This window comes from Myotis nattereri (genome assembly GCF_964212035.1).
Source record: "Myotis nattereri genome assembly, chromosome: 3".
In the NCBI taxonomy this organism is placed as follows: domain Eukaryota; kingdom Metazoa; phylum Chordata; class Mammalia; order Chiroptera; family Vespertilionidae; genus Myotis; species Myotis nattereri.
The window spans coordinates 137,670,205-137,687,948 of record NC_138077.1 but is presented as its reverse complement, the minus strand read 5'-3'; the positions used below and the strand labels follow the sequence as shown (position 1 = coordinate 137,687,948).

The 17,744-nt window shown below is 39.3% G+C and overlaps 1 protein-coding gene across 1 annotated transcript in view; it reads left to right on the top strand.

Annotated features, from left to right (window-relative positions):
• KIF13A (kinesin family member 13A) overlaps window positions 1-17,744 on the top strand; it is a 209,267-nt gene that overhangs the window by 137,794 nt on the left and 53,729 nt on the right. The window contains exons 8-11 of the mRNA XM_081087734.1: window positions 9,943-10,054; window positions 10,409-10,621; window positions 13,693-13,803; window positions 15,446-15,580. Of these exons, the coding sequence (XP_080943860.1) occupies window positions 9,943-10,054; window positions 10,409-10,621; window positions 13,693-13,803; window positions 15,446-15,580 (571 nt within the window). The remainder of the gene's footprint in view (window positions 1-9,942; window positions 10,055-10,408; window positions 10,622-13,692; window positions 13,804-15,445; window positions 15,581-17,744) is intronic.

Here is a 17,744-nt window from a genome sequence, read left to right as displayed (position 1 = left end):
CCATAATGATTTATTGAGTTGAATGGAATTCTCTTAACATCCTGCTGTCGTTTCTTATTATATACTAGAGACCCGGTGCACAAAATTCGTGCACGGGTAAGGTCCTTAGGCCTGACCAGCGATCAGGTTCCCCGCCTCCCCACCTCCTCATTTCCTTGCTCCCTTAGCGCCCTGCCACCACCACAGCTGGTCGCCCGCCATGTTCCTCGCCACCCCCTGGTGGTCAGCACACATCATAGCGAGTGATCAAACTGGTTGAACTCCCAAGTGGACACTTTGCATATTAGCCTTTTATATAGAGAGACTAGCACTTTCACAAATGGATTTGTGTATCCCCTGCTGCTAGTCTGTGGGATATAATCATCATATTTAGGTTTCTTTATAGTTTTCAGGCCACTCTCACATGCATTATTTTGTGTTAGATTCATACTAGGTATTTTTTAAAATCTTTGTTTAAAAATGAGGAAACTGATGGTTGGAGACATTTAAGTAATATGAATAAGACATTTTAAGCCTCTGCTATGTGTTTGGCACCACAGTAGATGCTGGGGACGCCAAAGGAATTTAGATATTGTTGTAAATAGAATATTGCCTCACTGTTCCCTTCCCCCCTCCCCAAATATGTCAGGTTCTAATTCCAAAAATGGCACATCTTACCTTACAAGGCAAAGGGATTTTGCAGATGTGCTTAAGTTATTAATATTTTGAAATGGAGAGATTATCTAGGTGGGTCTGATATAATCACAAGCTCCTTACAAGTGACAGAGGCAGATAGGAGAACCAGAATCAGAGTCAGATTGATGCAGCATGAGAAAGACTTCAGTGGCCTTTGCTTGCTTAGAGATGGAGGAAGGGGCCATGAACCAAGGAATGTGGGCAGCCTATGGAAACTGGAAAAGGCAAAGAAACAGATTCTCCCCCAGAGTCTCCAGAAGGAGTGCAGCCCTGCTGACACCTTGATTTTAGCCTAATGAGACACATTCTGGACTTATGGCCACCAGAACTATAAGATAAATGTGTTGTCTTAAGCCTCTACATTTATGATTATTTGTTACAGTATGGTAACTGCCCTTGAGGAGCACATAGTTTGGGACAACAGGAAGACACTTCATTTGAAAACGTGAAAGGAAAGAGGATTTTTTGATTGGATAATGTTGAGAAATGCCATATAACCCAGCATTTAAGCATGGAACTATTTTTTATGACACCTTTCCTAGTCTTTGGATGTCTGCCAAGTTGGTCTTGTGCTCTCCCCAAAATAAGTGGCTAGAAGGGAGTGGAAGTCCCTCTGAACCCTTTCTCCTGAGCCTTAGTCCAGGGCTATTTTCTTCAGTCCGCACATCTCTCTAATCTCCCTGAGTTGGCACTTATGTGCCAAGAGCCCATTAAGGACCCAGGTCTCCACCAGGTGTCCTCCAAGTTCTCGGCATGGTCCTCAGTACGTAGTAACAATGAATGGAGCATTCTTTTTTCCACAGTAAGACGGTGCTACAATCTGCACAACTGTGTTGGAGGCCTTCCTAGAAATTGCGACTCACAATCCCTCACCTGTGATTCCAAAACTCCCAAAGTGCTTTTCTTCTTCATAGCACACTTCTTGGTAAACTTTCATGCGGCTATCTCTAGTCTTTATCTATATTTCTAATCTTTATTTAATTACTTACTTAATGTTACTATTCGTAAGTTTAACTGTAGAATTGTTCATGTATTTTACTATGGATTGCTGTCCCAGATCCCGCCAGTGGTCACGTATAGTGTGTGAACTTTCTAAAATCCAAAATATTCTGAATTTTAAGACACATGTAGCCCCAAGAGTTATAGATAAGCGATATGGAGCTGCACTTTTTTTATCCGTTTGGAAAATATGGTTTGAACACTGAGCATAAGGATACGGGGATGAGTGAATAAGATGGGACCCTGGCCCCAGGGACTTCAAGGTCCAGTGCGAGCCCCCTTGGAAGGGCAGCATTAGTACATTAAGTGCCATAGACACTTGGCACGGGGTGCAGTGGGAACACGGGTGACAGTACAGCTGGAAGGTCATGGGGGCTTCTAGAGTAGCTACTGTCGTTTCTTGGTTATATAAACTAGCCTTATGACCTTTATGTGCCTCAGTGGCCTCATCTGTAAAATGTGGATGAGGACACAGCCCTACAAGTGGGGCTATTAAAAGGATTAAATTAGTTTCTCATTGCACAGTACTTATGACAGTGCCCAGCACATAGCAAGCTCTATATAAGTGTGTACTAATAAAGTAAAATAATACAATAAATTGAAACTGCTGCCTGATCATTCCACAAATGGCTTTTTAAGCCTTAAAATCAGTGCCCAGTTGTGTGCTAAAATTAAAGAAATCTCTAATGTTTTCTAAGCTTTCTCTCGGCCTCCTATTTGGAATTCTATTGATGGGACATTAATAATCCTCTTAAGCAGTCCTGTCAGGGGCATCACAGACGTTAGTGTATGCTTAATGGGCTGTGTATTTAGGAGCTTCATCTCTTCTTAAGCTCTTAAGAGGTTTAAAGCGCATGATTCCTTCATTTTCAGAGCTAAGGCTTCTGTGACTTCACCGCCACAGCCTGTTCAGGGTTCGATAGTCATAGGTCATCTGCAGACCGTCTTCACAGGGGACTGATCTGAAAAACCAGTCTGCTGCTCCGCTTGTCTGTGGAGGGTTGAATGAGGAAACCTTTCCTTTCTACTGGCATCTGGCTGCTTCAGCTCCCTTGAGAACTCATTTAGATCATGGACACTCTCTAATGCCCCAAGGAATGTCATTGAAATTGGTTCCATTTTAATCTCAGCAATGGCTAGTCCTTAAATACAAACAACGTTCATCTAATGAGGATTGTTCCCAGCCTCATTTCCATTTCAATTACTGTGGTTAATAATAAAGTATACTGAACACCTCTAAAAATGGGTTCTAGTGAACTTGTGCTAGAGAGATGAGTATGTGACACTCCTAGGGTTCTGTTATATAATTTGTAATAATATAGTAACTTACAAGTATGAGTCAGTCCTCCTTTTCTCCTTCTTGAGGACTTTCCAGGAGGATTCGTGTTCATTTCCTCTTGGGAACCCCACTTAAATGGGTATTGCCTGAACTTGTACCTAAGGAGAATAAAAATGGCTTGCTTCTGTTCATTGTTCCAGAGCAGTCAGAGATCCTTGTATATTTACACTTGTACATTGCAGGAAAAATCTGAATAAACATCTTAACATTTAACATGAGAGACCCATAAAGGACAGAGCAAAAATCTGCTCCTTGGGGTACAGTACCCATATATTTGGGAGCATGTGCCATTTTTACCTCTGTTTCTCAAAGCATTTTTGTGAAATACTGGTTCCTCCAGTGGCTTTGGGAAGAAGAGGAGGAGGCCTGGACAAATAATTTTGAGAAAGGCTCCTAGTAAAACCTTCCTTTGGATATTCACAGTGGTAAAGCTCTGAGGAGATCTGAGTACTGACTACCATATAACTCTAACTTATTTCCTGAACTTACTTGATGACAGAATTCTGGGTGTAACATATATTAAAATCTCCAGAACATATTTTCAAAATAACTTGTTTTTGGAAATGTTAGTATATACTTTATTATTACACCACAACAGTTGTGATGGAAATGAGACTGGGAGTGATACTTATTAGATGAGCATTATTTGAGTTTAATGATTTGCATTAGCCACCAGAAAAGGGTGGTGAGTGGAAATGAGGTGTAGGGTATAGGTATAAGGGTTTTCTTTCTTGACAGGTGATGATACTGTCTTTTCCCTGTATTTTGCCATTTCTCCTTTACATTTAAGAGTGGGGACTTACCCACTCTTACGGAGTACTAAACTCAAATTCACTAATTTAATCATCTTTCAAGGAATTCTTTAAAAGCCAAGAGCTGCATTCTGCTGTAAACAATAGAAACCAGCTATAGTGAGATCCAAAGGGTGTATTTATTTTTCTCACTTAATAGAAATTCAGAAGCTGGAACAGAACCTTAGAAATGTTGTCAGGCATACAGCTCTGCTAACCTTAGTGTGTGTTCATGTTCTCCTCATAACCTCAAGATGGCTCTACCATTCAGTGTTGCAAACAAGAAGGGGAAGGAGGAGGAGTAAGGACCACCTGCTCTGTCAGCTGAATCTTGTACCTTTTCTATCCAGAGTACATAGCTTCCTTCAAAGCCTCTCCCAGTAATGTCTCCCTACATCTCATTGGCCAGAACTGTGTTTCATGGCTTCCTCAAGCTACAAAGCACTCTGGAAAGTAGAGTTTTTAGCCTGACACATACTTCCCAATAAAATGAGGGTTCTGTTAATAAGAAGGGGTGGGGGGGATTTTGGGCCAGCAGCCACAGAGCATACCAATGATGGTTGTATTAGTCCTTTTTAGAAAGAGGTCTGTGTTCTGTTCTTCAGTGTATTATAGACTCTGTTTTACTCCACAAACACTGAGTGCTTTCTGTAAGCCAGGCACCGTAATTGATGAAGGAATTTCTATGGCAATAGAATAACCACGGCCTCAAGATGATCAGAATCTAAGTAGAAAGAGATGGAGAAATGGGTGTACCTTGTTTTATTGCACTTTGCTTTATTATATTTCATAGATGTTGGGTTTTTTACAAATTGAAGGCAAGACCCTCCAGCAGCAAAAATACTACAATTCACTTTATTTCAAATAAACTGAACTGAACTTGCAGTATCTCCAAGGTATGCCTGTATACAGCTAACTCTAATGAAATTTATAAACACTGTAGTTATGATCTCAGAAAAAAGATCTTTGGAAAAATAGGTAAAATAATATATTTGAAATCCATCCTAAAGAGTACAGATAACTTTCATCACATAATATCTACTCCTAAGGGCAGGAATCTGGTGGTTAGAAAGCTATGTAGGTTGGAGGAACATGTAGAAGAAGAAAAAATAGTTGAATTATGACTTTTTTTTCTCATTGATTGTATTTACTAGAGTAGCTTTCTTATTGTTTTTTATCCGCCCAAGTTTTACTGTCTTTTTTATCTCAAATTGTCCATTGATATAAATAGGTATATTTTTGAGAATTTCAATCTTAAAACATGGCTATCTATATTATTAAAGGCCAGTGGCCATAACGCCATAACAACCAAATGACCGGTCACCAGGAGGTGCATTGATGGGTCTCGTGGCGCGGCGGGTCTTGGTCTTATGGTGCAGTGTGGCAGGTATGGGGTTTTGCACGCTGGGCCTCTAGTCTATTTATAAACTAGTAGCCTGGTGCATGAATTTGTGCACATTAAAAGGAAATTAATTAGAAGAAATATTTTAATATCACTATTCACCCTTTCTCTATAATAGAAGTGTCAACCAAATTCATGATCAACAATGACAGATCAAAACACACATGTGCAATTGGTGCCAGCAAGAGCTTTATATGTATCATGCATGCCTGAGTCAACTTAGCCTTTTATAGATATAGAATAAACTTGTTTAATTAGACCTGCTTTCTGATTTAGCTAAACTTTTTCCAGCCCAGTGAAGCACCCCAACTTCTCTTTCAGGTAATTGTCAGCAACACAGCAGTAAATATCAACACGAAGCAGATTATTATTGTAGATCACGCAGGGAGAACAAAGGGTAAAATATTTAACTGCAGCAGTGTTTGAATATATTCTGCACAGTGAGAAAGCCTGAAGTTATTTTTAAGGTCCACCATTTCTTACTTATTTTCAGTCAGGTCAAGTTTCTAAGCTTTCTAAATCTCCGTTTTCTGGCTAACAAAAAGAAAATAGGATTCCACCGAGTCTCCTATCTACCTACTCCAGGACTTCTGTGAGGATCAAATGAGATAAGGCATGGGAAAAAGCTTCACAGACATTTGGTTACAGTGTGAAATGTTTCCACCTGACTCTGAAGCAAGTTGTGTTTCTGGGCTGAAGAAACTCCAAGGATGCTAGTCGCTAGAAGGAGGAAGCCGGACGTTCTTATGTGACATCATTACCTGAACGGACACTTAGCATATTGGGCATATATATATATATATATATATATATATATATATATATATGTTATTTCCTTGCCTAACTCTTCCTTCACCTCCAAGTCAGCCCCTCCCCATGCTACTCTCATCCCAGCCAAGAATTGTGCTAAGAGATTTAAAGATTAGGAGCTTCCTTGCTGTCTCCACCTCCAGTAGGTTCAGGGAAAGAGCAGTGCTTTGGTAGAATTAGAATTCTGGAATAGCTTTTTCAGCCCTGAAAATTGGTAAACAATCCCACCCTGTTCTGGACACCTGTGAGGCACAAAAGCTGCCCATTGGCCCCCAGCATGAGCAGACAATAGTAGCAGGTTCCATAATGAGTGATTCTGTTATATTTTGAAGTTCCCTGGAATAAAGCTCTCATTAAATATGTAAGCCTGTTGCTCACCTTTCCCACATTAAGCTTTTAACAGCTTTTAGAATTCCAGGAGCCCCTGGATCATTGCTTTTGGGTGGGCCTTGTAGGGAGTAGGGGTGTAGACCCCTTGTCACAACCTGCTCACTCTCACTCATCCTGGAGTCCCACCCACCCTATAATTCGTTTCGGTTTGTTCCAAGGAGACCCTAATAGGTTTAGGTTATGTTCTTGTTTTGAATGTGTGCACACTACTAGGTAAAAGGGTGTGGTTTCAACTAATGAGAAACTTCTCGAACTAGGTAAGTTATAGAGCAAAGTGCAGGCAGTAACTGGAGTTGTGTAATTCCTATCCAGCTCCACCCCTGCTCCTGAGCTCACATGCTGCACTGGGCTCCCAGAGAGCACATGGTACAGTGGAGTTTTTCTCAGATCCCTCATTTGATTTTATGTTTTATGTTTAGTAGTGACAGAAACTTTCCCTTTTTACTCTCTACACTGTCAGATTAGGAACTATAAGTATTTGCCACAAGACAACATAAAATTTAGTTCAGTGATGAAAAATCCATGACAACCTCAAAACATGTTTTCATATAAAGGGCCATTGTGAACCATAAAGTTGCTAATGATGACCTTTCAGTCACTGAGCTCTTTATAGTTTGTAAGAATTAAAGCAACTTCTGCTTCATTTGGGGTATTAAAAATCTGGGCTAGTTCAGAGAATTGTTTTCAACTAAAAAAATTTATTTCAATAGTTGTAAAATATGGAAAATGCCCTATATCCTATATTAAAGCAGAAATGTATTTTTGCCTTGTACTGAATTCTTACTTTCCTCTATTTCTTACATATCACATGCAATTTTTTTTCTTAAAGTTGTTAGCTTTGGGAGGATGATTGAACTTGCTGGATTTTTCTTTAATTATTAAAAAAAAATTTAAGCTGCATTGAAAAGTAATGCACATACCACATAATTTGCCAATTTAAAGTGTACAGTTCAATAGTTTATTATATTCAGAGTTGTACAGCCATTACCACAATCTAATTTTAAAACATTTTAATCACCCCCAAAAGAAACCTCATGCCCAAGTCATTCCCCATTGGCCCCATCCCTAGCCCTAAGCAGCTACTACCTCTGTCTCTATAGATTTGCCTGTTCTGAATATTTCATATAAGTGGAATCGGATAATGTGTGACTATATTATTTTCCTATCGTGTTTTTTTTTAATAACAGATTACCACAAATTGGGTTGCAAAATTTACTTTCTTACGTTCTGGAGGCCAGATATCCAAAATCGAGGGATCGACAGGGTTTGTTCCTTCTGGGAGCTGAGAGGGAAAATGTATTTTATGCCTCTCTCCCAGCTTCTAGTGGTCACTGGCATTCCTTGGCTTGTAGATGCATCACTACAATCTGTCTCTGTCTCTCATGCTATTCTCCATGTCTGTTTCACATGGCCTTCTCATAAGAACACCAATCCTTGGTTTAGAACCCTCCCTTATCCCGTATGATCTCATCTTAACTACTTTCATCTGCAAGGGCCATTATTTCAAAATAAGGTCACATTCTGAGGTTCTAGTGGGCATGAATTTGAGTGAGGGGGACTATTCAACCCAGGATATTGGCCTTTGTGTTTGGTTTCTTTCACTTAACATAATTTTCTGAGGTTCATTTATGTATCTTGTATCATTCCTCTTTTATAGTCAGTAGTACTCTGTTGTATGGACATACCACACTTTACTCATCCTTTCATCATTTGATGGGCATTTGGGTTGTTTCCACATGTTAGTTATTATGAATATGCTGTTATGAAAATTCATGTACAAGTTTTTGTGTGGACATGTTTCATTTCTCTTGGATCAGACTTGTTTAACTTTTACATCTGTCAATTATGATGTCACTTATGGTAATGGCTATTAGTTATTAAAATTCTTGTTCATTTTCTGCCTCTTGCACTTGCTTTGCATTTCAATGACTTTTCAGTAAGTCACCTTTGGGGAATTAATTATGTTTTGTGGGGAATAGGCTTTTTTCCTTTCAAACCTGTTGGCATTGCAAAGAAAGCGATCTAGTCTTTGACTTGTTAACCTCTAGTCAATGGCTGATTTGTACCCTGCCTTGTTTTTATAGTAAGTAATAATATCTGATTGTTTAAACTATTTTGAAAGCGCTTTCTCTTTGCTATATCATGTAATATTCCTTGCAATCCTGGGAGACCTGAGGCTGCTCTTTTCTGGCTGCTAAATTTGGGATCCTGTTGAATTCCTTTTACAAGAGCAATTGGAATGTAACTGTGGCGCCAGAGGGTGTCCCTCATCCCTCAGTACCACCAATCTGTTGTTTCTGGGTCAGTGGTTCTCCACCTGGCTGCACATTAGAATCACCTGGGAATCTTTTTAAAATCCTGATTTCTGGGCCTCATCCTCCGGAAATTCTGTTTCTTTGTTACTAATGTTGTGGCCCCACCCCATAACAAAGAAACAGAATTTCCAGAGGCCCCACCCCATAACAAAGAAACAGAATTTCCAGAGGACGAGGCCCAGAAATCAGGATTTTAAAAAGATCCCAGGTGATTCTAATGTGCAGCCAAGGTTGAGAACCACTGTTCTAGGTGCTCTTTTCTCCAGGTGCAGAGAACATGTATTAGCCACAAGGGAGAGCTCAGTAGCCTAAACCAGGGGTCCTCAAACTCTAGCCTACATCAGAATCACCTGGAGGGCTTGCTGAAGTGCAAAGTGCTGGGTCCCCACTATATGTTTCTGATTCAGTTGGTCTGGGGAGGGCCCTGAAAATGCACTTCTAACCAGGTCCCCACTGATGCTGATGCTGCCGATCCCAGGATCACACTTTGAGATAGGCCAAAACAACTAAATGTATTAATCATTTTGGGTAGCCTTCAATGAGGCCTTTTTAAAATGTAATGTGCATATGTGTCACCTGGAGGCCCCTTTAACTGGTCCTGATTCAGTAGGCCTGGAAGTCTTCAGTGTTGTTTCTAGTCAGCTCTCAGGTGATGCCAATGCTGCTTTGAGTAGCAGTGTTGGAAGAGTAGCCATAAGCTGTCCTCTGCATGGGTAGATCTTTGTTTTTGTAATCTAATAACTACGTGAAGTAAACTTACCAGGTTTAAGCAGATGAACAGTTACATATACCTTATAACAGGTAGTGGAAGGGGACTTTGCAAATCACATGGTTATTCTGGGAAACAAACTCAGAGGCCAGTATGGCCCAAATTAGACCCAAAGAGAGTAAATGGCTTTTTCTTGTGTCATAATATATGGAGTAAATTAAAGTTTTCCAGTGTCATCTTTTAAATGTACATTTCTAGGTTCTGAAATGAATGTTTTACGGGTCCTGTGAATAACCAGAAGAGAGTCTTATAGGAATTCTAAATTCATTCTTTTAAATTAATGGAGTTACTTTTTGTTTTTCTTTGTCTCAGCTTCTTGACAAAATAATGTAGACTTGATTGTATCAACTTTAGGGCTTTATTCTGCATATTTTATACTTATTACCTAGAAGGATTGTTGAAAACAAAATAAACATTCTGTAAAACTAATTTTTAAATTATTCTCTTGGCAGATCACTGACAACCTTGGGGTTGGTTATCTCATCACTGGCTGACCAGGCAGCTGGCAAGGGTAAAAACAAATTTGTGCCTTATCGAGATTCAGTCCTCACTTGGCTTCTTAAGGTAATCCAGCGTCCAGTGTTTTTTACCAACTAAAAATGAGCTGTGTCAGAGGTGACAGCTGAAACGTGTGTGCAAAGCTAAATGTACAATGAACACCTGACAGTATTGTACTGCTATCCCAATTCCTAGGAACACAGAATGAAAACTAATTTCTATTGCCTTTTATTTCATTATAATGTTTGATGGACATTATTCATTGTTATGAATATAGAGAGGCCACATTTCATCTTGTCATAAAATTATTTGTAAAATACAAACCCATTTCCATAGTTTCATGCATGCATGTTTGCTGCTTTCATCATACATGTTGTGCATGAAGTGCTATTTCCTAAGATGCTATTTGAAATTTTGCAGGACAATTTGGGAGGCAACAGCCAGACTTCTATGATAGCCACCATTAGCCCAGCAGCAGACAACTATGAAGAGACCCTCTCCACATTGCGATACGCAGATCGAGCCAAAAGGATTGTTAACCATGCCATTGTGAATGAGGATCCCAATGCAAAAGTCATCCGGGAACTGCGGGAGGAAGTCGAGAAACTGAGAGAGCAGCTCTCGCAGGCTGAGGTAATGTACATTATAAGGAATATTGTCAATAATATTGTAATAACTATATATGGTGACAGATGGGTACTAGGTGTATTGCAGTGAACACTGGGTAAGGTATATAAATGTCTACTCACTGTATTGTACACCTGAGACTAGTATAATATTTTAAGTCAACAATAATTTTAAAATAAAAATTCAGCCTGGTGCTCCCTGTTTCCGAAGTTTCTGCCTTGTGATATCTGAGTGGTAAGGACATGCTTGCTTGCAATTCTAGGTCATCTCCATGTGGCTCAACATCTCAGTGTTGATTGGCGTCTGCTACGTGCTAAGCATTGTGAGGACAACATGAGTAATACAAGACTTCTGTCCTAGGAACCTATAGTGGAGGAAGCGGACAATTAAGAGAGAGTTGTTTGCTGCAGGAAATCAGTGGCCCTTGAGAGCACAGGTCTCTTCCAATGTGAAATCCTAAGAACCAATTGTGATGTTTTATTAATATTGTAAACAGTATTCCCAAAGCACTCTGCAGTTTTCAGATAAGTTAGTTGTGTGTCATCTCCACCTTAAGTCATGGAAGATAGCATGATCACGGATAATTAAATATTAGGAAAATTCAGAAATACATATTTTTAAAATTTATATTAGCTCCTGAGAGGAACCAACATTGTGCATTGTTGCCATCTTTCCTCCACTTTACCCAGACTTTAATCATCGCATCCTCTTCCAAATAGCTATTGCTTTAGGCAAGTTACTGGATGAGGCACTGTCCCCTTTGAAATAGGTAGTGTGCCTGAGGGGGAGCCAAGTTCCTTAGGTTAAGTCACATGTGTCCACTTGCTGGATTTGGGTGTGTATCTAAGGCTTCTGAGTTCACATTCCATCACACCACCCTCTTCTGGTGGTTGGGAGACTTATCAGGGTGGAGTATTTGTGTACCAGGCACTGTTTAAATACTACTTTTTAATCTACTGGCTTATCTAATCACCAAAGTAATCAAAAGGAGATAACACAAACAAAAAGGAGTAAAGCCAGAGATCTGAGTACTCCATTAATTAACTGGCAGTTGTATTATAATTTTTTGTTTACATGTCTTTCTCTTCTCTCAGACTGTGAGCTTCTATAGTTCAAAAAACCTGTTTTATTAAGTTTTTTCATTTCTAACCCTAGTAAAACACTGATAGTGGAAGGCACTTAGCACAATGCCTTGCACATAAGTGCTCAACGCACGTTGCTGTTATTATTATCATCGTTATAATCATCAATCAGGGCCTCAAGCATAATGTTTTTCTGTTGATGCCTTGAAGGGTAGCAAACACCTGAAAAACCAAAATGCTGATAACCTTTTAAGAGAGTACTGATCCTGGGAGGAAAGTGTAATGCGTCTGGAATTTGTTGAAGGTGGATGCTCTACTTTTTTCCTCTAGCCTCTGAATCTGCCATTTCACTGTGACCATGTCACCTAGGCCTGGTGGGTAGCACAGTGCCTAGCCAAAGGAGAGAGGAGCCACAGCAGGTTCCCCTAGAACAGGGGTGGGCAACCCCTGGCACGTGTGTCAAACATGGCACGCCAGTAACTTTTGCTGGCACGCGAAACCCTCTCTCAGAATCTTCCATTTACAATTTTTTTCTTAATATCAACTTTTTTATTTTTCAGATAAATTCAGTGTAGGTGCATCTTAGATAAATAAATAATTTTACATAACAAGTTATTTTAAAGACCATAGACATGGATTGACAAGAGAGGGGAAGAGCAATTTCTATGCCTCTGCCTTAACTCTCCCTGCCTTCCTAGATCCAACCAGTGTTTTGGTTTCATCCACATACGCTTGTGAATCTTTGTTCTCAGTGATGAATTTTGTTAAATCTCGTAATAGGAGTAGCCTGACGGATGAAAGTAGTAGCTCGTGCATATCTCTAAAGGTCACGAAATATAAACCTGATGTAAAATCTCTGTCATCAGTGATGCAGCAGCAAAAGTCCCACTGATAATATCAAACGGAGTCATAAAGTTTTCTGTCGGACTATCAGTGTACATGTATACATTAAAAAATAAATGTATTTTTCATCATCATATGCTGTGTTTTTGTCGCTCGAATGAATTTTATTATTTCTTCAAGGTTCTTCACATACGTACACCTTAAGAGATATCAAGTAGGCGTAACATGTTCTCAAAAAATTAGGGTTGGCACACAGAAGAATTTTGAGTCAGAGATTTTGCTGGTTTTGGCACGCACTCACAAAAAGGTTGCCCACCCCTGACCTAGAATGTTCCCGTGTGTCTCCAGCACCAAATGTCCCTCTCAGGCTCTATTAATACTGAGACTCAGACATACTCAGCTAGCCCCCAGGTAGATCATCGCCCCTTCAACTTCTGTTCCAAGCTCTTGTTCATAGGGTTCATAGAGTTATGATAACATAGATGTTATCATAGGATGTCGAAGTGTATTATTTCAAGTAAAGGCTTCCCAAGATTTACAAGCTGCATATATATGTATTTAGACCACTTAGTTATTCTCATTGGACAAACTCAGAGGGAAATTACTGCTTTTTTAACCAGATGTCTGGCTTCCAAGTGAATAATAAATACACTAAGTTTATGCCACCGATAAGAAAAGTAGTTTAAAGGGCCTGATTCAAATTTTAAAATAAATGAGAGGAATCTTCACCTTTCCTGATAGGTTAATGTAACTGGAATGCCTTTATTGGTGATGTGCCTTGATCTCTGTCTTATTGAAAAAGAAATCTACTTAAGTAACCTCTTTTCTTACTTTCTGTTTTGAAGATGAACTTTAGTATCTTTTAAGTCTTTAAATGCGAAATTTAAGTATGATGGGTAAAATTACTCTGTAATGATTTCTATCAATTTAATTCAGAGCACTAGTATTTCTTTTTCTCCTTTAAATAATAGCAGTCATTTGCCTCTTACATTTCATTTGATTAATCAAGGTCTAAACTCCACCCTGACAGTGTGTGACTTTATTGCTTCCAACAGACTGTTGATAACCACTTAAGAAATACAATAAGTGATTGTCTTGTTATAATGGTGGAAAAAAATTAGAAAATCAGATCGCTCTGGTTTCATTTTAAAGGCTATGAAGGCCCCTGAACTGAAAGAGAAGCTTGAAGAGTCCGAAAAGCTGATAAAAGAACTAACAGTGACTTGGGAAGAGAAGCTGAGGAAAACAGAAGAAATTGCACAGGTAGCTTGATAATGTAGGCCTAAAACATTGTGATTTGTTTCCATGTGCTGTCTTTTCTGTACTGTCAGTCACTTGCCATCCTCAAAAAGTCTTTTGAGAACCTCCTTCTGCTGAACTACTGGCTGCAGAGACCAATTAGACACTGGCTTTATGTCTTTGACCAAGTACAGTTTGGTCCATGCATTTGCTAGAAGTATTAGAAAGCACTGAATTTGAACAGGGATGGCACAGAAAATTATTTTTAATATATTTTTATTGATTTCAAAGGGAAAGGGAGAGAGAGATAGAAACATCAATGATGGAAGAGAATCATTGATCGGCTGTCTCTTGCACACCCCCTACTTTGCATCGAACCTGCAACCCGAGCATGTGCCCTTGACTAGAATTGAACCCGAGTGCCCTTGACTAGAATTGAACCCGAGTCCCCTTCAGTCCACAGGCCGAAGCTCTATATACTGAGCCAAACCAGCTAGGGCAGAAATATCTTTAATATTTCCTGCTTTTCACATTTAAACAAAAATCTGTTCTGATTCTAGATTACTTGGCATAGCACGTGGCTACCTGATTGACAGAGAATTGGTAACATACAGAGCATCATAGGTTGTTCAGTGTATATGATTCTTTGGGCTTGATGCTGTCTGAACTTAACCTGAGATAAAATATAAAGCAAGGACTAATTCTGCTCGTGTCTTTCCCAATAAAGTAGCTTGAAAGCAGTAACTGGGACCTAGTCCAGCTGTTTGCTTATATTTTTCTTATATATATTTTCCTTCTCTCTGTCTCTGTCACACATATACCTATCTTCCTATCCCTCTTACATTGCTTTATATTTTTCCATAGCACTTAACCCCATTGGAAATTATATATATTTACCCATCTGTTTTTTTTATGGCCTATCTCCTCTCACTAGTATATCAGTTTTCATGAAAGAGGGGCTTTGTTTTGTTTGCTGTGGTATTCTTAGCCCTAGATCAGTACCTAGTACACAAATGTCTTGAGTGAGTGAGTGAGTGAGTGAGTGAGTGAGTGAGTGAGTGAATGGATGAATGAATTCAAAGCCCTCTGCAGTAGGGACCCAATCTGCTCTTCCAGCCCCATCTCTCACTACTTTCCCATATTTACTAGGGGTTCTTGGCACCTGAAATCCTCCAGTATTCCCAGAGTCTTTACTATGCTTTTCTGTGCCCTTCCCCCAGAATATCCTGCCCTTATCTTGCTACTCCCTGATTTCTTCCTGTTGAAATTCTTATTATGCTGCAAGAACCACCTTAAGTTTTTTCTCTTTCTGGAGCCTTTCTAGTCTCTTCACCCATTATGACCTCCCTCCTGCAAAGCCCACAGCACCTTCCTCTCTAGTGGCACACGGCTCCCTCTCCTCTTTTGACTCCAGTTATGTGGTCTTCCCACTCTACTAGATAGTAAGCCCCATAAGGGCAAGTTGGTGTCTGGTTCACCCTTGGTGCCCCCAGAACACTGACACAAGATGTCACACATTTTAGACTGTAAGAAACTTGGTTGAGCTGAGTGGAATGTGTAATTTCATTGGCATTGTCCCCAGAAACAGTGACTTACACTTTCCATGGATACATCTGGTGACTACAACAACTAATAAGTTCCCTGTTTTTGTCTGCTTTGTGCACAGGAGAGACAACGACAACTTGAAAGTATGGGGATTTCCCTGGAGACGTCTGGTATTAAGGTGGGAGATGACAAGTGCTACTTAGTCAACCTGAATGCAGACCCTGCTCTCAATGAACTTCTGGTTTACTACTTAAAGGTAAGAGGGTATATAAATACGTAGCTGCAATCCTGATTCCTTCATGTACAATTCGAAATTGAATCTGGGGATCTGTCCCCATGATTTTGATTTTTGTATCCAGCTTAGCCCTCCTTAAAAGTAAGAGGATTCATAGTATGGTCAGGTCACTACTGAGAATGAAAACCAGCTATTGTGTATTTTCCTGAGGCCATGCAGTTGGGACTGGTTTTCTGTGAGCATGAGCATCAGAGGACCAGTAATGGGCAACTGGGGGTGTCAAGGTAGGTGATCTCTGGCTGTAGCGACACGGATGCTGACAATATTCAGGTTCAATCACAGAGATCCCGAGAAGTTCTGGAGAGTCACAGTTAGGCTTCTGAGCAATTCTAGGGCGATCTCAGGATGAACATAAGCTAAAACAAACTCTTGTGGTAGACAGCTAGGGTTCTTCCATATCTATCTCTTGTAGACATACATCCTCAGAAAATAATGTTTGGTCCCATAATCACCATTTAGTGTGGAGAAGGGATGGGGCCTTTTGAATTTGGCACTTTGGCCCCAGGGTATGTCACTGACCATGTTGGATAGCTTACTGTATCCATCCTCAAACTTTCACAACCCATTTATACTCTTTAAAAATGTATCAAGGACTCCAAAGAACTTTCGTGTATCAGAGTTATTTCTATCTATACTTACTGTATTAGGTAATATAGAGACCATTTAAAAATACAAACATGTACAAATATACAGTCCATTAATCTTCAAAGCCACGACATCTCACCTCATGTAGCCTCTGGAAAACACTTGTGTACTTGTGATAAAATGAGAGCACAAAGGCAAGTAGCATCTTAGTATTTTTTTAGAATAGTTTTGACCTCATGAGCCCCTTGAATGGTTCTCAGAGACCCCACATATTCTCAAATCATACTTTTAAAAATGCTGGCATATTTTGTTAAGGGAAAAGCAAGACGTAGGGCACTCAGCTGAGCATGAGGCCATTTTTCATTATATACAAACAATTTCTGAGTTATGGTGATATATAAATGTATGTATATACATATTTTAAATAATTGTCAAAGACTTGAAGGCAGCTTTATATACTGTCCATACACATAAATCTCTATAAATAAAGAGAAATTTCCCCTTGTGAAGATTAGGCACCTTGTTAAGGATTCTGATCTGCAGTGGGGAATAAGCTAGAATTGAAGCAAGGAGCTCACTCTTCTATCCTTTTAATTCTACTTATAGCACAAATAATACCTGACTTGCTGAGAGTCCAGTAACACTTAAGGATCTGTTCATTCAGGAAATGATTTAGGGGAAAGGAATTGTTTCTGAAATCTTAATTTTGAGAGATCAGGCCTTATGCTTTCTCGGTGGAATAGAGAGTATTGTTATCATAATAGTTAAATGATTTTTAGAGCGAAAGAAAAGGCAAAGGGGATGAGCAGTGGTCTGAATAACTAAGAATCACAGTTCACATATATGTGAGGTTTGAGGTCCTTAACACCACACTAACCTGAACATTGTATAACTTACAGGTTTCACTACTCTATTAATATTAGTAGTAAATACTCATCTATTTTTAGCATGTTAAAAGTTATATATTTTAAAGTATAACTTTCCATGAAATTACTTTTAGTGGTTCTTGAATTTATATAATTGTTTTCAAAGCACTTTCACTGTTAACTCAGGTGATCCTTAAAAGAATCCTGCTAAATAAATCAAGTTGATATTGTTATCCGGTTTTGTAAAACAGGAAACTGAGGCTCAGTGAAATGGCTTGCCTGTGGCCACATACATACTAAGTTGTCAAGTTAAAATCAGAACACAAGTTATTCTGTCAAGTGTGAGTTCCTTATATTTTAAAGCAGTATCTAATCATTGCTGATCAGCCCCCTCCCCCCCAATCCTTTTTTAACATTTTTTTAAAAAATATAGCATGTTAAGTTATAGTAAGCTTTTACTTACAATGCTCTAGACATCTTGCATCTCCTGTCTGATTCATTTAATATTGTCATGTAGTTGCTGTTGGGTTATTGAAATTGACTGTGATAAGTTTTTGTTAAGTTACTTGTCAGTGTGGGTTTTCACTTTTTTTTTTCTTCAAATTATAAGAGAAAGGTTACAAAGGTAGTAGAAATGAGCTAGTTGGGCTGCATAGGCTCAGGAAACAAGTTAC